The 27,620-nt window shown below is 36.5% G+C and overlaps 2 protein-coding genes across 6 annotated transcripts in view; one reads left to right on the forward strand and one right to left on the reverse strand.

Moving 5' to 3' along the window:
- KrT95D (phosphofurin acidic cluster sorting protein KrT95D) overlaps positions 1-24,433 on the forward strand; it is a 111,474-nt gene extending 87,041 nt beyond the window's left edge. The window contains exons 2-19 of one of the 5 annotated variants that reach the window (XM_089706618.1): positions 1,676-1,900; positions 5,073-5,166; positions 6,463-6,622; positions 7,140-7,279; positions 7,912-8,031; positions 9,881-10,006; positions 10,346-10,508; positions 11,637-11,711; positions 12,687-12,814; positions 13,034-13,186; positions 13,725-13,921; positions 14,466-14,602; positions 15,157-15,301; positions 16,159-16,273; positions 18,493-18,645; positions 22,040-22,199; positions 23,044-23,163; positions 23,738-24,433. In XM_089706618.1, coding sequence (XP_089562744.1) covers positions 1,676-1,900; positions 5,073-5,166; positions 6,463-6,622; positions 7,140-7,279; positions 7,912-8,031; positions 9,881-10,006; positions 10,346-10,508; positions 11,637-11,711; positions 12,687-12,814; positions 13,034-13,186; positions 13,725-13,921; positions 14,466-14,602; positions 15,157-15,301; positions 16,159-16,273; positions 18,493-18,645; positions 22,040-22,199; positions 23,044-23,163; positions 23,738-23,862 — 2,536 coding nt within the window. In that variant the 3' untranslated portion in view covers positions 23,863-24,433. The remainder of the gene's footprint in view (positions 1-1,675; positions 1,901-5,072; positions 5,167-6,462; positions 6,623-7,139; positions 7,280-7,911; positions 8,032-9,880; positions 10,007-10,345; positions 10,509-11,636; positions 11,712-12,686; positions 12,815-13,033; positions 13,187-13,724; positions 13,922-14,465; positions 14,603-15,156; positions 15,302-16,158; positions 16,274-18,492; positions 18,646-22,039; positions 22,200-23,043; positions 23,164-23,737) is intronic. The other 4 variants (XM_089706619.1, XM_089706620.1, XM_089706623.1 and 1 more) reach the window with 4 other exon arrangements.
- The window catches only part of LOC149480265 (NADH dehydrogenase [ubiquinone] iron-sulfur protein 7, mitochondrial-like), a 59,010-nt gene that overhangs the window by 21,450 nt on the left and 9,940 nt on the right, over positions 1-27,620 (reverse strand). The window lies entirely within an intron of this gene.

Genomic DNA, 27,620 nt, shown 5'->3' on the forward strand with positions numbered 1-27,620 from the left:
TGAGTTTTTGTTTTTTGCCCGCGATCAATGAGCTTTACGCGTTTTATCCAAGATTATCTGTTATTTTTTATCGGGAATGTTTTGAATACTTTGCTTAAATACTGGAAACGCGATTAAAAAGACAACGCTTTTATTCAGCTACCAAACAAACTCAAACTCAAACTCAAACTCAAACTACGAAGTCATTATTCCTTAGCTCTCAATAGCATTGCGGTAGATATTTTCAAATGATTACGTTGCCTCGTTACGTCTCGAGTGCGCTGTTCTATGAAAATGCTGCATTTCCAATAATTCTCGAGAGTCCTGAGGGATTCGAATGCAAGTCCTATATTCTGCTGCCGACTCGATGACGTAATAGTAATGATCACTATTTTCTGTGGAAGAGGATTGCTTTGTGACATTTTATGCTTTGTCTGTGTGGTATGATTATTTTTATATAAGTGTTTCAATATTATATTACATATGTTCAAAATAACCCAAATGTTTGTTGATTTAAAATCAAATAGAGTGAAAAAGGCATACACTTATTTCTTGTTTTACTATTTTTGATTGTTAACAAGATTTTCAAAGATTTTTTACCCAAATAAGTCAATGTTCAATTCTATATTATCATCAGTAACTATAGATAATAATTATTTTCTAGGTGTTTGTATATTTGTCGATTATAAACGCCATTGGGATTAACATTATCCATATTTTTATCCTGAATTCTACTTATGCTATAGGTTTATAAATAATAGGTACAGCAGAGAACAAATGTGATGAATAGTTTGCGACGTGAAGGTAATTTTCCGGTGCAGCGAACCGATGTACTTCCGTGAGATAGTTTTACCTCAAGTAAGAATTGCGATGGACAATTTTTCATACTTCAGACTTTTAAATAGTGTAAATAAATGGCATCTGCATTAGATGATGTGGGTGAATATCATTTTAAAATAGGAATGAAAGCAGACACTTCTGAAAAATATGATAATGGTTTGTGTATTCAGATGTCCTGAGAGATTGTTAATATGGTTATGAAATAACACAAAAGATCAAACGAAATAATTTATTTTAATCACAATAGGCTACAGTCGTGAAAAGGATCTTCTAAGCTGAGCACTCGTAGTATCCGAAAACATTTTAACCACGTATATATCTGTCAACTGTGTTTTAACTTTCAAGTGTCTAGCTTTCAATATCAATATAAATGAAGTTGATCGAACATTATTGCTAAAGCCGAAACCAATATTTGTCAAAACAGCGTAGAGTGTATAAACATAAACCGTATAAACGAATCAGTAAATCGGATGGAGGTTATCCAGTGGGATTTCAGTCTAACCGGCTGACAGCTTAACTTCGTTCACAAACAGACGGTTTGACAACATTTACTTTGCTAGTTCTGTTTTGATTTTGCGATATTAATTTCGATTTATTATTGTATTATGGTGTTTACTTTATATAGAGCTTATTTTATTAAACTTTGACCACAAATTTTACTTATCTCGTACTTTAAGTACATTATTTAAACCTCCATATTACCTATGACATTTATTAAAACCAAAAATTCCAATTGGAGTTGTTCCTAATGGACCATTCGTTGTAATAGGTTTCATGCAACATAAAAATTCAGAAATTGTATTCTATCTAAGCCTTATTCTATACAATTTGCTATAACATAATCTTCATGTTCCAGGCTATGCACACTCCGCGTGACGCGGTTGCGCGTGTGCGGCGCGCTCGGCGAGGCGGGTGGTGGTGCGGCGGCCGGTGGCGCGGGCGCGGTCACCCTTGCGGCGCGGATGCACAGCAGCAAGCGCACACTGCGATCAAATGATATCACAATACCGCCAATGGATGTTGAACTGGACCTCTGTTTCTCGCTGCAGTACCCGCACTTTGTCAAACGCGATGGCAACAGGTTAGCTAATAGCTACGCATATCTACCACATATTGAACTGGTGCTTGAAGGTACAGTAAGAGGACACTGCGATCTAACGATATAACGATACCGTCGTTAGATGTGGCGACTTCTGCTTATCACTGCAGTAGGTACCCGCATTTCGTCTGTTAGCTACAAATTAAACTAACTATACCTATATGATATGTCCATGAATTGGAGATGAAAATTCTTCAATGACAAGTCATTTATCATTCAAGAAATAATGGAAGATGTTGTGAATTATTAGACTGCTAATTGTATGCTGTTAGAAAAATATAAAATGAATTATACAGCTGAAACCTTGCCAAATACTCTATCCATTACAATTCCAAGATATTCAATAGTTTGTCCATGATATTCTTTACGACATCATCTATTCTCCATAGCTGTCTTAGGCCAATCATTTGGAAGCTTTTCGTATAATAAATATTTATTGGCTTATAAAATATGTTCGGTTACTCATCGCGGCTGGTTTACGACTTGAAACATTCTGAGTTATGGGCGGTTCAAATGTGAACAGCAATGATATTTTAAGGTCGAGGTTACGGATATTAGTGTCTTGCTATTAGAGTGCTATTACATTGTCTTGTTAGGAACACGTCTGTTAAAATATTTCAAAGAATGTTGCCTTTATAAATAGGGATAAAAAGCTCTCCGCACTTGTTTTTCCGGCCGTCTAGACATATCTCCTTAAAGGAATTTAATACTGCACTTAAGTCGACGGATGTCCCTAAAGTGATATTGAATCGATATCCCTGAACAAGCAGTCTATAGCACAAGCTAGAAAAATATAATTCATGATTGAAACAGAAAACTTTCGGTAGGTATATTATGTTAACGATTGATACATAGGATAACATACACAGTAGGATTTAATTCTATAAAGAGTTTGAATACAAATGCTACTGTACACATTCAATCAATTTAAACCATAATGTGCTGTGAGAATAAATCGAAATATTTACCTAAGACATTCAGATGAGAGTGTACTTTAAAAGTATTATTTTTTGTCAAAGTAAACAGCTTTTAAATAAAAATTGCCTCTCCGATTTGTGCAGGGAATAAAACCACTGCATAATGCATAAATACCTTGTGAGAATAAGACACGATTACCCTAACCCATATAGAAATAAACAGGCGAATGGGCACAGTTTCCTCTATTGCTTTCTTCGCTGCACGTTAGTACGCAGTTTAACCGTGAAATTGGCCTTCAACGGCGTGACCCCTTTTAGTCTGAACTTGGCTTTATGGGTGCCGTGCTCCGTTTTTATGTTTATTGATATTAAAATAGCAATGCGATTTTGTAACGGAGTAAGTTTTAAGTGTTTGTAGTTTCAGACACAGTTTTTAAGATTGCAGTGAGAATAATGTTGGCTTTTAGTTTGTTGTTATTCATGCATTCGTATGGCGTCAACTGTCAAACTTACAATGCAAAATTAACACTTTCGTTTATAATTTTAGCTTAGGACTGATTTTTTAACTTACTAGCGGTCCGCCCCGGCTTCGCCCGTGGTACATATTTACGTTTTCTCTACATAAAAACCATCCTCGTACTACAAGGAATATAATAAAAAAAGAATTATCGAAATCGGTTCAGCCGTTCTCGAGTTATGCGCTTACCAACACATTTTGCGATTCATTTTTATATATAAGAAAGAAGAAGAAGAAGAAGATATGTCAGTTAAAAAGACAAATCCATACTATCCATACTAATATTATAAATGCGAAAGAAACTCTGTCTGTCTGTCTGTTACGCAATCACGCCTAAACTACTGAACCAATTTGCATGAAATTTGGTATGGAGATATTTTGATACCCGAGAAAGGACATAGGCTACCTTTTATTGCGAAATATGTACCACGGGCGAAGCCGGGGCGGACCTCTAGTAATGTATGAAAATATAATTCAAATAGGCAAAGAAAACTATCAGCAAGATGTGAAACTTAGGCTATGAATCGATTACTTAATAATTCTTAATAAATGTAAGTACGGGCTTGAAAACACCGCACAACACACATTAATTTGTCTTCCAAAGTTTCAACATAAGCTCTATAGTTTCTGTAAACCAGACAAAACAAAAAATAATTTGCCTTTCCACCATTTATGCCCACATTCTTTAGTACCCCGTATTGTTTATAATCTGTCATAAATACAGGTAAAGCGATCAGGATATTAGGCGCATTGCCAAGTTCCCATACAGAAATGAGTTTGCTCGTCGCCGGCTTAGAAATCTAATAAGACCGGATTTCCTGGAGTCGAGCTGATCTGGCTGTATGTACGGGATAAAATATAGGAAATTCGATGTAGGATTTCTGTGACGGCGAAAATATTTTTCTTACAATAGTTCATTATTATTGGATTTCGCATTGAGCCTAAAGGCGTTAGTGCTTGTTGCGAATGAACTACTCGTACGTGACTTGAATTTAACTTTGTAATGTCTTTGAGGTGTGCTGAACATTATTCAAAGTATTGAAGTAACATTATGCGTTTTATAGCTTTAAAGATCATTCTATAATAAAATATAAACTTCGTTTTATTCTCAATGTTTTTGCATATGGAGTACCCTTCGTAATATATTAACAATTTTTTTATATTTAAATTTAACTAAAATGAGGATCAAATTAAAATAATGTGCGCCATAATTCCGGATAAGAGTTTCGCGTGGCATTAAATTTGAATAATATTTTACAAGTGCAGTAAGCGCGACGTGTAATGAGAGTCCCGTCGTTCCCGGCTCCCGGTTACATTTTATATAAGTTTTATGGCTGTCGTGTCAGAGCCGTGTCGTAAAATTTAAAGGGGAAACGTCCTGGCTTGTTTATTTCTGCGTCTACCGTAAAATATCATTATGGGTGCGCAAATTCACGCGTGAAACTTTTGCTTAGGCAGTCTATGTAAAGAAAAGAATGATCAAACGATCATGTACTGATCAGTACTATGATCGTTGGGGTAACATATTTTTGTTCGAACAAAATTTTTTGTGGGTTTGTTTGTAATATACATTCTTAAGTGCGATCTTCCATTCCCAAAGTAATTATGTAGTGTAAGTGTAATACTAAATAACTTCTAATAATGGCAAATCAAACCTATCTTTCTTTTTTGTTGTACCTGTTGCCTGTATCACATAAATATTTAACATCGTATGTTTCAGGTTGCAGATAATGTTGCAGCGTCGCAAGAAGTATAAGAATCGCACCATACTGGGCTACAAGACGCTCGCTGAAGGTGTCATCAGGATGGATCAGGTAATGTTCATTAATATAACTTTGTTCTTCAAATGTAAAAGGATTTGAGCTACGAAGGTTTACGAAAAAAATATAATGAATGAGTACATACCGTTTCCCATGCAGAATATCCCTACTCATAAATCACTTCCGTATAAAATATACCAGCTTAATTGGAACAGCAATTTAATAAAATGGTGTACGTAGGAAAAGGGGAATAACTCTATTAAACTTTTAACCAACAGCTTACCGTGTATCGTTGTTCAAATATTTAAATCTATCCTCGTATCCGACATAGTTTGGGCGATTAGTGAATCATCCAATTGAACGTTGCCAGTCAGAACTAAAAATATATTGCGTTCTGGAATTAGTAAATTGTTCAGTGGATTAACGTAATGGAGGGGGAGCAAAGGTTACAAAAATATTGACAGAGTATCCTCATATTACAATAACGTACTGTACATTCATATCTAGATCAAACCAATACGTATTTGTAGAACAACTTCAAGCACGTTCAAATAGCTCGTGGTTTACAAAGTCGATGCATCCGAGCATACAGTGTAGCTCGTTCTGAATATTTCAAACAGGATCTTTGAATTCAGTGCCTGCATACAATGGAACACGAGCAACTTTGCCTTTTCATACTTTAGTTATTAAACGCTGATAGTTGGAATGTGCGAATAGAAACGTGCACCGATAGTTTCACATTGCATCCAGACTGTTAATATTGAATGAGTAATATGCGAACGTTCAGGAAATTGCACTTGGCATATATTGATAAGTCTGCTTCATTAAAGCTGTCGGATTGCGGTTCCCATCTCTTGTGGGTATCGTAATTCATTCATTACGAGGTAATGACGGTAATGATCAGTCATTACGGCTCAACATTGGCATTATTGCTAACGATTCGTCTGTTGGAAACGATTGTTGATGTAAATAAGAATAATATGGTTGTTAAAAGAATAGGAATTACAGTTCGTGCTCGTAGTAAGTGAACATGGTATCATATTTTATTTTTTGGCAGCCAAATAGTTTAAGCGGAAAGCAACAATAAACCTCAGCTAGATCTTTGTCATAAGTATACACAATACTTGTTCTTGTTACTCGAATGATTGGAATAGAACTAGGGGAAATTTTCAAGATATTGTAACCCTGTTATAATCCTTACTTCTGAGTAGCTACTAGTATTAGTAGTGCTTACTGCTTAGTCAAAGCACTTAATTTTATTGGTAATCAAAAGTGAAAAGGCCTCCCAACATGAAGCATGTTTACCAAGACCTATTTCAATTTTATTTTAAATAAAATTCCTTTCCGCAGGTGCTCCAAAGGTCCATGGACATGGAGCTAGAGCTGATCAGCGTAGGCGGCAAAGTGGGAGCGCCGGCTGGCCAGCCAGTCGCGAGGCTCACCATCACCGGGCTGGCTTCGACCCCCGTGGACCATGACACTAAGAATAATAATACGCTGTTGATTACAGGTAGGTGTTTACTGTAAAATAAGACATTATGTTATACAAATATTCGCTTCTTCGTAAATGAAGACCTTCTTTCCTTCCATGAATTAAAAATCCTTAATTCCTTTATTCAAGAGCTTGTAAAATTAACTGTTTAAATTACATTATAATTTGTAAACATTCAAACCATGGCTAACTTCTCTCTTTTGCTATTTTTGTATTAACTTTAAATAGTTACCTATAGATGGGAGCTCAGTAATAAATATCAATAAATATTAGGAAAAAAGACTAACCACTTGTAATAGGTACCTTAATATGATCAACTAGTAAATCCAGCAACAAATAAATAAAAAAAGACGTGTGGCACTCGGGGACTGCCGCGGTAAAGCTATTGCATGCTATGCCTTTAAACCACACCTCCGTGCTCGTCGGAGTGAGGTTTTTTGGTTACGGAATTTCTGGATTCGGTCCCCGCGCTCAAGGCCCGCGATAGAAGCTATGCAATAGCTTAAAATTATATAAAATTTCATCTAACTTCCAGAGCGAGGCTATTCAGACGAAGAAGAAGAGGGTGAATTCAGTTCAGTGGAAGAAGCTGATGACATGCCATACGGAGCACCGGCGCGGCGACGGCCACATAGACAGATCGAGTTTAACAAGGCGGACTTCTCTTATACAAAGGTAAGGTCCCTGGGGAGCTTTTTAGTATGATCGTACCGTTTGGTATGGCTTCAGGGCTCGGGCAGAATCGTAGGGGATACTTTCTTTACATTGTGGGTACATTTTAGGACGTTTTAAAGTGTGGTCAAATTTACTTATAAGTTTAGTTTTGTTAAGGGATTTTTGAAGGAAAAAAAGATATAAAAACATTTATGATATATTTCTCTAAAAGTTATTAAATATATATTAGTATAAATATATAATAGTTATTATGCTGAAAATGAAGAAAAGAAAACCTGGCCTCATGTGCATGTTTAGAACACGGCTTCCGCTATAGTCGAGCTTATATTGAAAATATACATTCAATTACATATATAATTATTGTTATTTATTAAAGTACATTCACATCGTTTTTTTAAATTCATATTTTTTTATATATTTATGATATTATGTCGAAATTTATTAATATTTGATAAAAATATTTTATGTGCTTATGCAAAAAGTATGGTTTACATTAGAAATGTTGCTCCTTCGACAATTTAGTGGTCGAAATAATGTTTCTTATTCTTAAATTATTAATTAAATATATTTAAAAAATGTACGCAAAAGACGTTCTAAAGTAAACCAAACGTAATAAAATTGCTTGCACGCAGCTGGGCTACATGGACCGAGAGAGACAGAGCTATATCCGCTCGAAGGCGCACGAGAGGGACAGCGATAGTGAACTCGAACACGCGCCGAGCAAGCGCAAAGGCAGCCGCGGCAAGCTGGCGGTGAGCCGGCACGCGATGTTCAGTTTTATTCATATGGAAATGGAGATTAATTTTCTTTAAACTATTGTATCAAGATTTTTCTGAGTTCAATTTTAAACAGTAGAAGCCTTCTTTACACTTCTCTATGGAGCTCTTATAATAACTTTAAATAAGTTATTGTTAACAAATGGATGTAGAATGTGATAAGAAAGCTGTTCATATGTTAATTTCTATTTTCATACAGTTGCCTGCGTTTTAGGAATTGTAGATACTTCTAGTATGTAGTTAGTTTTGTGTTGTGTTCTTAATATTTATCCTTATACACGTTACAAATAATTCATATACGATATCACATACTGTCCTGTCCTGTGTTGTGTGAAAAAAAATAATTCGTTTCCTTATGGTTTTCTATAAGTATATGCAAAACTTAATTCTAATTAGTATATTTTGTGTTTATTCCCTACTAAAGATAATATACATTATCCCTTTATACTTTTTCTGGCTAAATGTATGATGTCCAATACTTGCAAAACTTCAAATACGTATTTGTAAGCATGGTCTTCTATTCTATATCTTACTAAGAGCTATTGTGTGGTACCTTTAACAGAATTTCACAAGTATTGAAATCTTTTTCATGTACCTCTATATTCTATAAGCAAGGTTGCTATTTTATATCATCATCATCGATTTGATATGTGATACACAATTATATGACAACTAGCTTCCGCCCACGACTTTGTACGTGCATCCCCGTTTTTCCCCGTTCTCGCAAGAATTTCGGGAAATCCTTTCTTAGCGGATGCCTACGTCCTAACTCCTAACATCTACCTGCATGCCAAATTTCAGCCCGATACGTCCAGTGGTTTGGGCTGTGCATTGATAGATCACTATATCAGTCACCTTTGAGTTTTATATATATAGATACTTAATAAACAATGAAGGAAACTCTTCCAACATTTCTCTATTTATCAAGTCAATAGACTCCAGACCTATTTTCATATTTCTTACGTCATCCGCACCGCCTTGACACAACCTTCGCTTGCTCTAAAAGTATGATGTCACTCTTATCAGTCGGTACGGGAGCAACACGATAAGATTAGTATTATGTGCACTACTGAATACGATGCAGGTAATTATTGCTGCGAGATTATGCCAAGTGAAAGTGTACTCTCTGGGGTGAACATTGGCTCTAAATTTGCACGGAGGGTGTGGTTTGAATAACGTTGAAATAATTTTCCTTTTCAGCGGATGTAATTGTGTTTTGTGTGAATTGATAGTGGGTTAAAACGAACTTTTGTGGTAATGTGTGTACATTTACTAATCGAGTAACAATATAAAGCCAGGGTTATGTGAAATTTATTGATGGATTAATATTTATCGCACATTGTTTGCGCGAATCTAGATATAATAAGGCATATAAAATTTGTCACAGAGTGGCCTTGGTTATGTTGTGTAGATCTAAAAACAAATAGACTGAAAGTGGGAATTTCCAATATATTTTTCCTGTTATAAATGTTAATGATACCTTCTATTTGACTGAAACTGTCACAGACACAGTAAGTAGGTTAGTTTAGTTTATGGCATTAAATAAGCGGGTAAGAAATATAAGCTAGATATAAATATTTGTTCTTAGCGTAACTAAATTAGTTTAAAGTCCTACTCGAAGATGAGTTGTGCGAAAAATAACTATTCAAACAGCTGGTAATTCATATCTACGTAATATGATGATACAATAAATCTAGCTGCTAAATTGCATTGAAAGCTATTACAATTTACAAATATAAAAACAATGTCTTTATAGAAACCTGTTTTTTGGTGGTAAATAAAGTCCAGTTCGACACATAAATGTTTTGTTTTTCTATTCTTCCAGCAACGTAATCTAAAGCAGAAGTTCGCGGCGTTGCTGCGCCGATTCCGCGTACCCGAAGAGATGGGGGAACGAGGCGCGGCGCGGGATAACCATAACGCGCAACGGGACATTGATGAACTGTTTCAGGTATGTTTACTAGATAGATAGAAAGAAAATACGAGGTAGATAGCAAAAAGGGTAGGAAATGCACACATACGCACATTAATATTTTTTCGTTAAGTCGCAGAACATAGAAGAATTATATTCTATGCTTCTCTATGAATTAAATAAACAATCATAATATATCAGAAGAGAAGAGCACGCGCTCATGTAAGTGAAGAAGAAGACGCTGAAATTAATTTAAACTAACTTTTTGCTTTATTAAATTAGTAACATCCCAAACATTTCTTAAGGTACTATCAAAATGTAAACGTGACCATTAAAAAATATTATAAGCAAGATTGATCATAAAATACAAGTCCGCAGTCGTTCCAGGAACTGGAATCGCTCTCTTGCGGCGAGGGTGAGGACTCTGGTCCCGACCAGATGGACACAATCAGTATCGGCTCTACGCCCAAGCCCTCGCTACGGCCGTTCTTCAGTAGCTCACGCAGCCTCGCCAACCAGGACCACCACCGACACTCGAATGGTGAGTGACTTTAACATTGACGTTGACAAGTGACATTGACGTTTGGCGCGAAATTCGAACGCCGCCATTGTGGTTTTTTTTATTTTGTTTCTTTTTTGTTGGTGGTCAGTGTTGCAATTAGGCTTATGGTTTTCAATATTAGAAGTTAGATGTTTTAATGTTTAGGTAAAGTTACGAAAAAGTTGATAATGGTTATTGTAGATAGTAAATTATTTATTAGATAGTAATATATTGATTATTTCATATGAACATCAACGTCACCCATAAGCCGATAGTTTAGTTGAATTGAATTATTAAGTGTAATGGAGATGTATTTAGAATAGTTTTTGGTAACTGCATTAAAGTAAATTGAAGTTAAAATAATCGTGTTTAATTTATTGCAATAAATAAGTTTTTATACTATTATAATATATCAGTAATACTTTACTTAAATACCTGGTAAAGATATTTAAAATTTAATTACAATTTGATATGAGCATTTAATTCGTGTATTGTATGGTTGCTTTATTTTTATTTTGCACAAAATATAACAGATGAAAATGTAGGTAGATGTATCGTTTTTCATTGCATAATTTTGTGTTTTGTATATGTAACGCTGTGTGCATAGTTTAGTGCATGTGTGGGTGACAGTGGCGGTGCACATTTATGAACTAAAAACACTGGAATCATTATTAATCAAACATTGTGTGTCCACACTTACTGACACTTCATCAATGTGCGTGTGCGATGTGGTATGATGTGCGCAATTTGTTTTATTGTTTGTATAGTTTGTAAGGCGATTAGGCTGATTTAATCAAGCCATATTTCACAATTGAAGGCAAAAGATATAATTTATCATTCGTAAATTATCGATTTTGATGATTCACTTTTGTTTGAAATTTGCTGCTCAAAATTATTAAATAAAACACACAAAAAGTTACACAAAGTTTACACGTCTTTTACTTTCATTGAACTCAATGTATTTAATACTTATCAACACACTACAAGCCTTCCATGTCACTTACAAAATAATTTTCATCCATCTACACACTTGCTTTATCGCCTACAAAAAAAAAACTCAAATTGCGCACTACACTCTCGCGCACGCACGCCCGCCACTCGCCCCACGTAAGCATACCGCATGCGCAGTGACGCGGCACGCGAGCGTCGCGTCCGCGGCCGAGCTGCGTCCGCGCGGCCGACACACGACGGTCTCGTTCACAGGTATATAGCGAGCGAGTGTGCGGTCGTGTGCTATGTTAGATTAAATCTAAAATGAATATGGGCTATGCCACTCAGGATAGTAAGGAAGTTTTCCGTCATAGAAAAACAAAAAAAAATAAGGATACTTCTTACTGCTGAATGGACATGTTGTGTTGCTAATCATGAATGCTGAAAATTGTATCTTTTTATTTGTCCATTTATTAGATTTACTCGAGAATTAGGAAGAGAAAAGATTTATTTTTAATCTGGGCCTGAAGTTGCTTGTTTAAAGCATAGGGATACTTCACACCTGTTGCAATGATTAATTGTTTGTTTTATTCATGTATTTATTTATGTTTAGGAAATAAACTAACATAGCACATGATTGCACACATAACACAGTAATAATAACTTACAAAAATATTTTTATACAATTTTTGTATGACAAATTTTTATAAAAATATCTTAGAACTATCTGTAGCACATCACTAGCACTATTCATAGCAAGCTTCTTGTGTTGTCTTTTATTTTATTTAGCTTTTATTTCATGCACTGTCACTTATATTTTTAACTGTCTTATCACTCTTATGTAAAGTTTATGATTGAATCCTCACAGTTTGTGTTATCTAACAGATGCATAATATGTGCACTGTATTGTCATTTGAAAATCCTAAAAAAAATCTGTCTGAATGAAGATGAAGACATTGTCTCCCTAACTATTACAATTTCTTGGATTTCATTATTATCAAAGTGGAGTTCTCTTATTTTCCTTTCCTCCTATTGCTCAACAGTTCCTTCTTATCTTTCCTGTCTATTTGATACACTTTCAAAATTGTTATAATGTCGTCGATGTGCATATAAAAGTTAAGCCAATTCGATCCTTAACACCATAGAACATGGATCAAAATGGCATCAACATTTTGAAAAGAAACAATTTTGAAAGTGTAGCTATGGAAAATTAAGACTCAAATGTATTGATTTTATCTTACGGTATAGAATCGGAAGCAGTACGTAGTTCAGCGGGGGACGAGAGAGGCAGTGAAGGGAATAGTGATGGTGACGCTACCCTCGACGCTCAGGTGTCTGGAGCGTCTGTTTCCAGCTCGCCTCCTAATGAGACCAAGGTTTGTAGCTTAAGTATAACAATGAGGACTAAAAATAAAAATTGGTAGTCCGAAAACTGTCGCCACAAGTCATTTATTAAAACTTTTTATACCGCATAGTTCGAAATATTGCGGAAGAATTCATTGATCATATTTAAACATGAAAAAGTTGCAGCATGTTTAACTATTAAATAGTTTATTTATTCATAGGTACTATTTTTACCAAACTTAATGTTACAGGAGGACAAACGCTCACGGCTGTTCCGTAGCGCGACAAGCGGTGGTAACTTGACGCCAGCGTCTGGCGCCAGGAAGAAGAACTCGCTAGTGATTGGAGGAGAGCGGCCGCTGTCCGCGCACGATCTGCCCGCATTGAGTCCTACTACGTTGGAGGTAAGTGCTAATAAATTTTAGTACCAAGTGTGAAGTGTTAGTGATCAGTATGTTCGAATAAAGATGGATGAATGATGAATTTGTAACTTATATTCCTCAATAAATAACACGATTTATATTTTTTATATTTAAGTAATCAATACTTTATGTTAATGGAATTTATGGAACGACGTGGTCGCTAAGAGCGAGCGCGCACGAGCAACTTTGTCTCCGCAACTATTTTGTCTCTCCCATCAATTTGTATGGGGAGTTGCGTCGCTACGTGCGCGCACTTTCATACTAGCCCATGGGTGAAGAGACAAAATAGTTGCGGAGACCCAGTTGCTCGTGCGCGCACTGTCTAAGCGACAAAAAAATGGTCAATGTTATATTATTTTGAACTTATTACATACTTTATTAGACAAAATTTTTCAATGCCAAGTCGGTAATTGAGATTTTTTCCTAAACATTTCGTTCCTCTCAAAGATCACTCTTACATTAAATTTTCCTTAAACTTTTGAGTTCTATATCCTCTTTTCATCATGTATATCACACACAGCCGCGGCGCACAATGGCGGAGCAAGTGAGCCGCGTGCTGGGCGAGGAGGGCCCGGTGCCGGAGTGCGTGGCGGTGGCCCCCGGGACACTGGCGCGCGCGTTACAGGCGCTCGCCGTGCCCGCAGCCGTCGCGCCGCACGGCGTCGTGCCGGACGCGCGCCCGCTGCTGCAGGCCGTGCTAGCTAGGGCTGCTAAGCAGTTAGTAGCTATTAATAGTATAGATTGGGAAGAATGTTGTGAAGTAATGTTTTTTTTGTAGGAATCGTGGGTTAAGTTGTTATTTAGATGGATTGAAACTGTCGTATTAAAACTCTTGTTTATTTATTTATTTATTAAGGCTCATTAGCAGCTGTACATCGATGAAATTACATAAAAAATACACAAAAAAAATAGAACTTGTTTTAGTAATAGTGAGGTTTTACTCTTACATTTTGTATTTTTGTTTGTTATTGTACTGTGCATCGGTAAATCTATTGAAATCTAGTCTCTTACCCTACTTTTCTTATTTAACTAGGTGAAGTCTTATTAATTTTTTTTTGTTATTAGTTTAAATCCTCGAATTGTATATGTAAGCCTGGAAGATATCGCTTCTTAGCGATAAGGCTGCCTAGTTCCGCTTCGTATTGCATTGTTTGTATCATTTATGTTTGATTATGTTTTATGTGTGTGCAATAAAGTGTTTTTTTTTAATCTTGATAATTTTTTATATGCTTAATAATCATAATAATTATGATGTGTTTAGGGGCAGTCGTCGTGCGTTACGCATGTGTGTGTGCGGCGGCGAGGCGGCGGCGGCGGGCGGGCTGCGCGCGCACGTCGAGCTGGCCGCGCGCCGCCCGCACGACGCGCCGCCGCTGCGGTACTACGTCATACCTGTGGGTGAGTGCGTGTGTACATAGAACATGGTTCGTGTGTGCAATTTAATGTCATAAGACACGTTGCCACGGCGCTGCTACATCATACCTGTGGGTGAGTGTGCGTGTGTGTGGATGTAGCATAAACCCATGTGCGTGTGCAGACGAAACGACACTGCTTAGCTTCAAAATTATAGCCGTCGGTGAGTGTACGTGTGTGTATACTGTATATGTTACGGGCAACGTATTAACTGCGTTTTATTAATAAGGACCGGCCATTATAAATAAGGCTCAAGAGCGAAGGGCAAAGTGATTAATTTATCACTTAGATAGGCCATTATTAATTATTTCTGATATTTATTACATGGACAACGAGTCCATGTAATAAATATGTATTTGAGAAAGCTTGAATTTATATTTGAATACTTGGACCGGGCAGTATGAATAATTCCCTACTTGTAGAAGATCAATGTGATAAATTAGTGTTCTTATTAAGTATAAAATTACCCCTGTTTCTTAACATTAAACTAATTTTGTGTCATATAGATAGAATCTATCTTAACATAATTATTATTACAGGTCAATGCACAGTATCCCGCTATCTAGCCGCCAACGACCCTACGTACGCGGCACTATTCGCGAGCGAATCTTGGACGGCGTTGTGCGAGCGCGCTGCGGACGCGAGCATGGCGGACATCGCGGAGATGTCTTCGAGGATTGCTAGGTAATTTGGGGAGTTGGTGGTTGAAATTCGACCATATTTTGTATGGTTTAAGGTTGAAATTCCACCTTTACTTGTAATGACAATAAAATGATGTGTGTATAAACACGTGTGCGTACATATAGGTCGGGTCATGTAAAAAGAACGCTGATGGTTAAGCTGCGCATTGGCGATTTATTGGTCTACTAGATTTCCGCCCGCGGCTTCGCCCGCATTTTCAAAGGAAAATCCGCATAGTTCCCGTTCCCGTGGGATTTCCGGGATAAAACCTATCCTATGTGTTAATCCAAGTTACCCTCTATATGTGTGCTAAATTTCATTGTAATCGGTTCAGTAGTTTTTACGTGAAAGAGTAACAAATATCCATACATCCATACATCCATACATCCATACAAACTTTCGCCTTTATAATAGTATTAAGATTTGGTGTTATGAGGTGGTATAAGAATAACAAATATGTAGTTGCGAAGCCACGACTCGAGAGCATACTTCAACAATAAATATGCAGCAAATAACTTTCGTGCTAAACTCGATACATGCCAAAACACACCCCATCACTTTCATCCAGCGTTCTTTTTACATGATTCGCGTTATACAGGCAATGTTCGTTTAGGAGTAGATAGATGAAAGAAAAAATGTTTTTCGATTAACCATTAAATTATCAAAAACGAAATAAAGACATTTTGATACTTTAACAGTTACCGTAACTGTAAAAGTATCAAATGTCTATATTTTATATGGTAACATAGTCTTGTCTACATCAATACATACTCTTTTCCTCAATATAAGTCAGAATAATAATATAATGAATGATAATTATATAAGTGCTAGTTAATTAATTGATTTTATATATTCGTTAGGTATTTGAACAGCATCGGTCCGGTGAACTACATTCCGATCGGCGAGGCGATGGTCGCGTACCGAGACAAGTCCGGTGATGAGGATTCTAGTCAGACATTCGTTCCTTTCATCGCCGTAAGTTGCACTTATTAATTAATTGTAGTATGCAGAATTTAACTATAATTGTGTTGTTCGAAAGTATTTATTGAAGTGAAAACTTCTTTAGCGGCGTTCAGCACTTTTTCTGTAATGGGTATAAAATCTTAAACTCGCGTCAGGACACGTGACCTGATCGAAAAAGCGTAAGACGGATGGACACCAAACATGCTCAACGTTAATAATCAAGTTTTCACTTCTGCCGGCACTCCCGGAGTGCAACCCGTCTTTTTTTACTTATGTCACTCTTCTGTGATTTTAAGAGACTAGAGAATTATGTACAATGTCATTAATATAAATGATGCGCTCGCAGAGGGCCGTGCGGGACGTCAGAGGCGTGGCCAATTTTGCTTTACGTATTTTTTATTCTGAATTTTCTACTTTTCATCAAAATTTCCTAACGCGTTACTATTAACAATTTCAATTAAGTATATTATTCCTGACAGATATTTTTTACTCTGTTATGTGAAAAAATGTATCGTTACAATTTTTTTTAATTTTTGAACATTACGTGCGTTCAATATAGTATTATTGACAATTTTTGAAGTGAAAACTTCTTTGTCTAAGGCCCCTGATCGAAAAAGCGTAAGACGGATGGATATCAAACATGCTCATCGTTAATAATCAAGTTTTCACTTCTGCCGGCACTCCCGGAGTGCAACCCGTCTTTTTTTATTATTTTGAACTAGCTGTTGCCCGCAGCTTAGCCTGCGTCACAGAATACATAATAGTAGCTAAACGCTACAGAACGGACACTGTTGATAGATCACTATATCAGTCACCTTTGAGTTTTATATATATAGATGAATATTTTCGGATTTTTGTAAATTTATTATTGTTTTCTTATAATATTCCTCTTCCAAAGTAAGTATTTAGAGCCTTTTTTCATGAGTCTCCCTTTCCTGTTGGATTCTAATTTCATGCAACTCTTGTTGTTGCTTCATAAGTTCAATAATTATTGATGCTCATTTTCACAGTTATTTGATTTTTCACTGTACAAATATGATAAACATTAAACCTAATCTTAATAAATCACAGCTGTACAATAATTGATATTCCTATATTAAATAACAAAGAAATAACATATATATATTTGAAAGTTTATTGGCAGTTAAATGTCATACAAAATAAAGTCTACCATTCACATTTGTCAAAAAGTACATTTTTAGTTAAGTTTTACGTGAATATCGGGTTTTATTTCGATAATGTTACTAGAAAAAAAATATATTTACGTTACTTAGTTGAGAGACTGCTGAGACAGGTTTATAAGTATGATTATTTTAATCATTGTTTAAGGAGTTGAGAGTTATTTAACTGAGAGGTGTTTAAGCAACAGATCAGTCAGTTTTTATAAGTAAGGCTGAAGAAGTTTAAGGTCCAGTTTCTCAAATTGCATTAATTATAGTAATATATTGATTGATTATAGATTGATTGATTATCGATTGATTGATTATCGATTGATTGTTTATCTCTCTCCGTAAGCTCCTTTATGCGCGTTACTTATTAAATTAACAAGAGTGTATGTAATGTATTTTATTTGCAATGTGTAAAGGTACTTATTTCATTGATATTAGTATTGGAGTTTTTTACGATAGATTTTAAATAATGAGCAAGTATAACTTTATTATAATTACTAGCGGTCCGCCCCGGCTTCGCCCGTGGAACATATTTACGTTTTCTCTACATAAGAACCATCCTCGTACTTCAAGGAATATAATAGAAAAGAATTATCGAAATCGGTTCAGCCGTTCACACGTGATGCCGTGACAACGCGAAACGGGTGCAGACCCGCCGCCTTTTTATAGCTCCCGCCGCGAAGCGCGTCGAACGCGGCAACTGATACACAAAAATAATCCTTATGGCATGATTCTGTATTCACGCGCGATGACTTATAGCGTATTTCATGTATAACTTTGGTGTTTCTACACCGATTTACATGATTCTTTTACTATAACCTGCCCAGGAGTATGAAGAATAATTGTGTCAAATTTGGTTAAAATCCGTCGTGTAGTTTCTGTTTCTATAGCGAATATACAGACAGACAGACACACAGACAGACAAAAATTTTACTGATTGCATTTTTGGCATCAGTAGCGATCCCTTATCACCCCTTCATAGTTTTTTTTTAATATATTTCATGTACAGAATTGGCCTCTCTACAGATTTATTATAAGTATAGATTAATTTTGTGTTCACAGGAGGTGCGCGTAGGGTGGGCAGAAGCGTGCGGCACATCACTAGAGGGCGAGGAGGGCTCGCCCCCCGCACGGCCCTCCCCGCCCGCCACGCCCGCGCCCGACCCGCTGCCGCCCGCGCTCGACCCGCTCGAGCTGCAGCTCGACTACTGGCTGGTGAGTGTGCACACCATTGAGGTATTGTTATAGAGAGGACACCACGAACAAAATCTGTGCAACAAGCGCGGCGAAGCGGCCCAGCTAGTGAGTCATACACTTTTTAGATATTCTGCCTCTTATTACTTATAAATTAAAACCAATCAATCTAACAAATAAATATTGTTTATCTTATTAAAAAATATGAATAAAATTATCAATTAAAACCAATCAATGTAACAAAAAAAATTGAGTTTGAGACGATTGACTCTAACTCGTGTTACAATTAGTTGAGTAGTGATGCCCTCTCTAGTACGTAGTACATGGTAACTCAATGATGCACACAGACGCACACGGAGAGCAAATGCTACAACACAAACATACTGACACACACGTACTACACAGGTCCACAGCAGCAAACTGAGTTTGTATTGTGTGGACATGCTACTAGGTTTGGAGTGAAATTGACTGACGACAAAACAATTCTGCGCAAAGCTTGCATTGTATTTTGTTGCACTAATCACTGCGAAGTACGGACACAAAAAATGCGAAATACAGAATAGCACACACTGACGGCGTCCGCTCGGGTCGATAGTAGAATGCTCGCAACGCACTAAACGCGCTGTATAACTGTGTATAACTTGTGGTTCTATGGTTACCCAGTTAGTTAGCAGCATAAATTATAAGAATTTTATAAATTCTGTATCATTCTAAATATTATATTAAATCTAACAGTAAATTGACCTGTGACAAACTTTCGAATAAAAGCAAATTATAAAGCATATATTCATTAACAGAAAATACCCTCTTATATCAGTTATAACTATACTATACTACAGGGTGTCCCGTGGCAGATTTAGGATTTAAAATTCGAATATTTTTGCAACGGTTGCGCGGGGGACCGGGGTGGGGTGACATTTAGGCGCGGCACTAGTGCGGATTGGTCAGTCACGATGTCGCAGTGGACTGGCGCGCACCGCGCTTTCGCAGTCGAAGCGTATTTTGCATCTAACAAATCGTGTACTGTTGCTCGACGGAAATTTTGTTCTCAGTACAAAATTCGTCGTTTAAGTGAAGCACCAAGTGAAAGTTTGATTAGGACGTGGATCCAGAAGTTCCGTGCAACGGGTTCGACAGCTAACGAGCCACGCCCAGGTCCTAGCCGAACAACGAGGACTGCACAAAACATTGAACGAGTTGCAAGCAGCGTGCAAGAAAATCCCCGCCAGTCCGTGCGGAAGAGAGCGTCAAGTTTGCGGCTTCCAAAAACCACGCTGCACCGTATTTTAAGCTTGGATATTAAACTCCACCCTTTCAAGATCCAATTGGTGCAGGAACTTAAACCAAATGACTACAGAGTACGCAAAGAGTTTTGTGAAAACATGTTGAGCCGATTCCGAACTGTTGACACAATTTGGTTTAGTGATGAAGCTCATTTTCATTTGAATGGCTTTGTTAATAAACAAAACTGCCGCTATTGGGCGCCAAGAGGACAAAACCCGCGATTAAAACACCAACAATCATTGAATAGCCCAAAAGTAACTGTTTGGGCAGCTCTGTCTGTCAATGGAATTATTGGACCGTTTTTCTTTGAAAATTCTCGTGGAGTAACTGTTACTGTTGATGGTGATGTCTACCGCCGCATGATTCGCGAATATTTTATTCCTAAACTGAGAGAACATCCATCGAACAGCTCGCACACGTGGTTTCAACAAGATGGCGCCACGCCGCGTACTGCAAGAACCACCATGAGTCTCCTTCGCGAAGAATTCCCCGGAAAATTAATAAGCCGATTTGGAGATATCTCATGGCCACCCAGATCGCCAGATCTTACCCCATTAGATTTTTTTCTATGGGGGTATTTAAAAGGAAAAGTTTACGAAAGTAACCCGACGAATCTATCGGATTTAAAAGAAAATATCGTGCGAGAAATGAACGCTATTCCTCGGTCAGTATTACAGCGCGTCGCTCAGAATACTCTAGAAAGAATCCGCGAGTGTGTACGTCGCGATGGAAAACATTTGGACGGAGTGATCTTCAAAAAGTAAAATCCGCATGTCTCGTCTTTCTTTTTATAACAAATATATGTATATTTTAAAAGCATAACCTTCTTTAATTTAATCAAGAAATCCAAAATCTGCCACGGGACACCCTGTATAAGAAATAACACGCGAGGATGGGTTCGATATTAGTTTGAATGTAATAAGAATGTACTGCGATTCTACACAGCTACCTAATGGATGTAGGTAATTGATAACAAATCGCAGCAAGTCAACGACTATTAGCAAAGTGAAGGTAGTTGGGTCGAACGTCGTATAAACAACGTCCGAGCCCCTAGGCACGATTCGTATGAATGCGCCACGAGTCTTTTTTTTTTTTTTGTGGTGTCTCTCAATGTTAGCCAGAAGGGCTTCTACATTTTAACGCGGACGCGGGGGTGAACTGAAGGTTCACCCTGGTAGCGACATGCACAAGGGCGTCCCCCCTTGACGGGGACCACGAACCTCGGCTCTACACCGTCTTCGCCGGCGAAGACGGTGTACGCTTTCTGCTGTGGTGTGTGCGGTGTCGCGGTTGGTTCGACGTTGGGCTTCAATCGCCGAGTCTAGCCGTGCGTTAGCTTTGGTAATGTCGTCGTCGGAGTCGTCCAAGACGTGTCTCGGCCGCCTGCGACGACGAGTGGGATCGGGATTCGCGACGTATGCGATGGCCTTTGTCACCAATGGGTTGGGGTGGTTTTTAGCCTTGTCGAAGTAGCGCTTAGACGCTTGCTTCATCCATTGGGCTATGGTGGGGAGTTCTAGGTCCCTATGTAGGTCCACGTTACGCACGAACCAGGGCGCTCCAGTCGCCGTTCTCATGAACCGCGACTGAATCGTCTGGAGCTTGTGTATGGAGCTGGGAGCGCAATGCGCGAAAACTACACTACTATAAGTGAGGATTGGACGGACCACCGTTTTGTAAAGTGTCACCTTATGTCTAAGGGACATTTTACTGCGACTGTTTATAAGGTAATAGAGCCGGCTAAAAACATAGCTGGCTTTCTTACGGACTGCCTTAATGTGGGCTTTAAATGACATGTGTGCGTCTAGAGTGACGCCTAAGAATTTGGTGTGCTTTTGCCACGGAATGACTTGGCCATAGAGTTTGACACTATCTATGGCCCCGGGGCCGCCGCGCCTGAAGAGCACGGCGGCGCTCTTGTCGGGGTTCACAGTGATACCCCATTTGCGAAACCATTTGCCTAATGCATCGGTCGCGGATAAAGGAACGCGGCATTTTATAGTATTCGACAGCTAAGCATGTTCTGACAGGAAATAGTTACAACTATAATGACAACTATTCATCCACTAAAATATTAAATCAACAGTTACGTTTAACAATACAATGATTTATTTCTTATATTAATTTCCAGGTGGGCGGTGCGAGCGGTGGCAAGAGTGCCGAGGGCTGCGAGGGTGGGACGGGTGGTGGGGGCAAAGTGACGGTGAAGGCGGCGTTTAGAGCGCTGTTAGTGACGAGACATAACCACCACCTCGCCATCACGTACCTGACCAAAGAGAAGAAACAGAAGAGTATGTTGTTATTAAATAAATATTTTTTTTTCGGGACAATTTTCACACACGGCATGATCTGATCCCATACTAAGCTTTCGCTTGTGTTATGGAAACCAGAAGGCTGATAAACATACATATATAATTTTAAATAAATACTTATATAGATAATTAACACCCAGACACAGAGCAAACATCTATGTTCATCACACAAATATTTGCCGGGTGGGGATCGAACCCACGACCTCTGGCTTGGAAGGCAGGGCCCCTACCAACCAAGCCAACCGGCCAGTCAATTTATTTATTTACAAATTTTTATTTTATTTATTTTATTTACAAATAGTCAATTTATTTACAAAGTTATTTGTTAATATTAATTAAAAAAAATTATATACCCTTCACCTTTATTTCCGAATTGTTACACTTTGAAACCTTGGGCAAAAATTAGCATTTTTATAGTGGGTGTTCGATACTTATACATAAGGTTCATTATTGCCAAGTATAAGCCGAATCCGTTCTGTGATTCTCGCGTGAACGTTACTGAAACATTCATACATTTTAAAAAACTGAATAATATTATGCTATAGTTCTGTTATTATTGTGTCATTAAGGAAGGTGGACCCCAAAATACAGGCTGTCCTAGTTTGGGGTCCAAATGTTACATGTTTGTACCTAACCCACAAATTGATGAATAAATGATTTTTATTTTTATTTTTTATTATTAACTTTTATATTTTCTTAGATTACAAATTAAGGGTTTGTACTCACTAGATAGCAAGACTAGATTGATCTGCATATTCTACACAATATGAATAATGAAAATTGAAGGTATTGCTATTTGGTAACAAGTACGTTTTGTCCCCAGTAATGCGCTTGGGCAAGAAAAAGGAGAAGAGCGGGGAAAGTGAAGCGGGTCGCGCGCACAGTGTGGAGGGCGTCGCAAGGCTCATCTGCTCTGCTAAAGGGTCGCATACGCCGCTTAAAGGTATGAATGAATGAATGAATGAATATTATTTATTTTTTAGAAATAAATAAATACAAGTGGAAAAGCACACAACACATAATATAAAACAAGCAAAAGGCGGCCTTATCGCTAGGTAGCGATCTCTACCAGGCAACCCTTAAAAACCCTTAAAAAAATTATACAAAGTTATAATAAATTACTGAATACATTTGCGTTTCTAATGTTAATTTCGTTTTTTTGAGATTATAATTTATTGAATACTGTACTGTATCTTTGTTTCGTTAATTTAGTATTTTTTTTTTAATAGAGAAAAAGTATTTAACGTTCTTTTTCTTTCTATCTGTGATGTAACTCATCAATATCACGCTACAATGATTAAAGAGTTTGTTTCTTTTATCTCAAGATTGTGTAATATTTTTAGGAATTGTAAAGATGAAAAAGTTATGATATAACAAAAAAAATGTACTGAGTTGGCTATTCTACCTCATAAAAAGTTTTGCTTTCGTGATTGGCTTATACATAAATGACAAAATCTTCGTTTTTTTTTTCTTAAAATCAAGTGTGTACAGAATAATCATACTTAATCCTATTACAGTGTACATCGACGGCACAGAATGGACAGGAGTGAAGTTCTTCCAACTATCTACGCAATGGCAGACGCACGTCAAGACGTTCCCGGTGGCCACGTGCGGAGCGCCGCTAGCATCCACTGAGTCCTAGATCTAGATCGAAATATAGATCGACATCTAGACCAAAACCTGGATTTGGAGCTAAACCTAGGTCTAGGTCAACATCTAGGCCTATACCTATAGATAGAAAGCTATCTATAGATGTAGGTATCTATGGATTGAGACCTAGTTTTAGACCTATGTCTGGAGTAAGATTTCTAGAGAAGAAATCTAGAGATAAACCGCGCTGACGACTGACCTAGCTTTTTTATGTAGCCTGATTTGGTGTTTGCAGCTTTGATGGTAGGTACCATGTAAGGAATGATGTGAAAAATAGATGGGGTTTTGGTTGACTTTAATATTTCATATATAAGAACATTGTTAATGGAAATCTGTCTCGAAAGATGTAGTGAACAACTGGCTTGGAACTGAAAGTTCGTTTGATTATGAGTTAAAGTCGATGGTCTGTATGCTTATGTTTATGAAATATGCAAAATCAAAGCTGCAATCGCACAAATTAACGACATAGTAAATCAGTCGCATTTGATGTAGGTATCAATTTGTACGCGCTGAATTTTAATATATTATGCAAAAATTTTAATACTATTTAATGTCCTGTAAAATTGACAGAGCAATTGAATTTGGAAATCGGTCGATAGATTTTCAATTTTTAGACTCTGTACGCATCGGATCCAATAAGGAACAAACAAAATTATTCAGAGACTGATCAAGATATATATATATTATCTTCCCAACCATTACCATCAAATGCAAGAAAATCGCTACTTTTCTTGCGACAAATTAAAAAATATATAATTGTTAGATAAAGATGGTTCTAGAAACCAAAATGGATGTAAGAGGCTCTATGTAGATGCGTTACTTAATTTATCGAGCTGCCATTTTAAAGCTTTTGTTGTGTGATTTGAATATCCGTAGAAATTATCGGTGGCAAAATTGTTAGAAATTTTATATTGTCAATCGATATTGTACATTAGTTCGAGTAAATTATTAACAGCTAAGCCGTTTAAAATATTTCGTAATGACTGTTAGTGTAAGGCTTCTGTCATGTTGCGTGCGACAAACATGGTGCGATCGAAAAAACAATAATAATTATGCATGCGTTATTATTAAATAAAAAAATCAGCTGAGCGTCTAAATTTTAAGAATATTTAAGAAATTTTTCCAGTTTAACGACAAAATAGAGTGTAATTTTACGATTTTATAGAATTGGTGTTACGGTGTATTTCAAGTTGCATAATAGAAGCTCAATACATCATAGTCATGTAGATGTAGTTAGTTACTCTGTGTACTCAATAATAAATGAATAATGGTTCGTGACATTTCCATGTATGTAAGTACTAAGTTATATCGGTGTGTAGGTGAAACCGAATTTCGAGTAAAGTCGGCACATATCACAATAGGTTCGTGCTGATTGAAGCACGTTTTATTTTTAATCTGTGATTTGTTTTTTTTTTATGTAGGCAGGCGATGGTCGCAATTTGTCAATGCAGCATATTTTTTTATAAGTAAAGCGAAGGCTTTCATCGATTTCTTTTTTTAAATGGTATCATAGACTATAAATAATTGAATAGGTTCGAAATATGAATTTCCTAATATGACTGAATGTCAGTATTAAATCGATAACCAAATTGTAATTTCATAACGAAATTAACTCCGAGCCAGCTTAGAAAAATAGTTTTCTATTGCTGCGTGTCTTTCTTAATTTTTGTAGCGTTTAGATGTCCTTGTATAAAGGAATGTTCCATGATATCATAGAGTAAATGTTCTCAATAATTAAACTTATTGAAATCGTTAGTGAATCTATGTGTATTATTATTATGTGGCTGTGTGAGTGTAAGGGTGGGTGTACACGATGTATAATGTTAGTGTATTCTGTATACGCCGAAAGCTTGATGCTACGTTAATGCTGAGACGATTTATTTTTCACGGTTACGATTTACGAATCCGTGGTGCTCTTCCTTTTGTACATGCACGTATCCGTTGTGCCAAATTTGATTAAATTGTGTTCTCAAATCGATGCAATCCGAAATAGGACAAACCACGTTCTCGACTGAAATATACATACAAAAATAGTTTTAATTCAGTACAGTTTTGATTTTTATGAAATATTTTAATGTATTGTTTTAGATAGCAACAAAAAATGCCAAACATTTTTAAAATCTCATAGCACAAAATTGATATCCGTCAATTTAATACAACATTTTTTAATTCGTGCTTAACGTGGTCTAGTCCTAACTTATTTCTTGGTTGAGTTTAATATTGTTCTATAAATAGAGATCGTTCTTTACTACACAATTAGCTTGATTATAAATGGATGCTCTTGATGAATTTTTGCAAAGAAATATCTATCTATTTATTATCTACATGATCAGCAATATTTTTTGTCTGTGAACACTTTAAAATACAATACTAATGTTCATTGAATTGGTATAAATTGAAGCTAAAAGAAAACAATATAAATTTCGCTTACAAGTATTATGGCAAAAATTGATTGAGCATATTCAATGTTTCTTATCTGAAATGAAGCCATTGTGTTAATGGTGATATAAAGCACAAATATCAGTTTAATCTAGATAAGGTTTGTTTTATAAGCATGATGTGGGAAATTAAAATGAAATTATATAATATCAATGTTAGAATAGAAGTTTAAAATGCATGTATTGTATATTTACATTTGATATATTTATGTGGTTAGTTGTAGTCTGTGGGCTCAGTTGTGTATAAGGTTTCGCTGTATGATTCTAAATTGTTTAGTACAACAGACATCTAAAAAGTTATGATTTTCTCTCGTAACATAATATTTTATAGCGATAATATTTTTTTTGTTTCTTTATGAAAACATCTAAATGTTCAGAGAATAACAATGTTCTTGTTTTGAAACTACAATTTTCTTTTAACATCACGGTTGTTCATTCTTTTGTCATAGTAATATGACTTACTTATAGACTAGAGTAGATAATTTTTGAAACAAAAAAAAATCGCAGTCGGATGAAACCCATTAGAAAAGGAAGGGAATATGATAAAAATGTAAGGAAAAATAAATTACGGTCAATCCGAGTTTGGGAAGCGGGAGGGGGGAGCTTTTAAGAGAAAAAAATGGTTTCTCTCGATTTCCGACAAAACTACAAGTCCTATAGAAAAAAGTTTAATGGCAAAGTTGTAGGTAATTAAAAGTTCTACAACTTTTGTATTTACAATTTTTTCACATAACCCCAAAATTTAGGTGAAAAATTCAAAAAACCAAGTTTTTGGTCTTTTATTTTTATCTACTTCAAAATTTATTTTTTTTCTACGAAATTTGGTGGAAACTTACTTTATTATGTCCCAAATACACTGTAATTTATTTGATTGAAAATATTTATTTTTTCGCCTTATTTTGAATTAATACCAAAAAAACAACCTAATTTTCAATCGAAAAGTCACCCGTCAAAATATCAGCTTTTTTCAAAAACTTGGGGTGCCTTTTATTCATTGAAATCTCTACTTTCATATGGTGTAAAAAAAATAAACACCACCATAGTAAATGTTCTCAGGAAATGCATACAAACAGTGTGAAAATTAGCTTTTACTAAATCAGGCACACTTCTCGAACTACCTGAAATGTTTTTATCGACATCATTTTGCTTTTGAATATGCTGTAAAATATTAAACTTAGAACAGATAATTATTTTTCTTTTGAAATATTACCGAAAAGCCGATACAAGAGAAGATATAGAGTTCAAGAAGTGTGCCTGATTTAGTAAAAGCTCATTATCACACTGTTTGTATGCATTTCCTGAGAACATTTAC

The sequence above is a fragment of the Colias philodice genome, chromosome 18 (genome assembly GCF_061535455.1).
Source record: "Colias philodice isolate Cphi_HAF_F1 chromosome 18, ilColPhil1 Martin Lab GWU primary, whole genome shotgun sequence".
Lineage (NCBI taxonomy): Eukaryota > Metazoa > Arthropoda > Insecta > Lepidoptera > Pieridae > Colias > Colias philodice.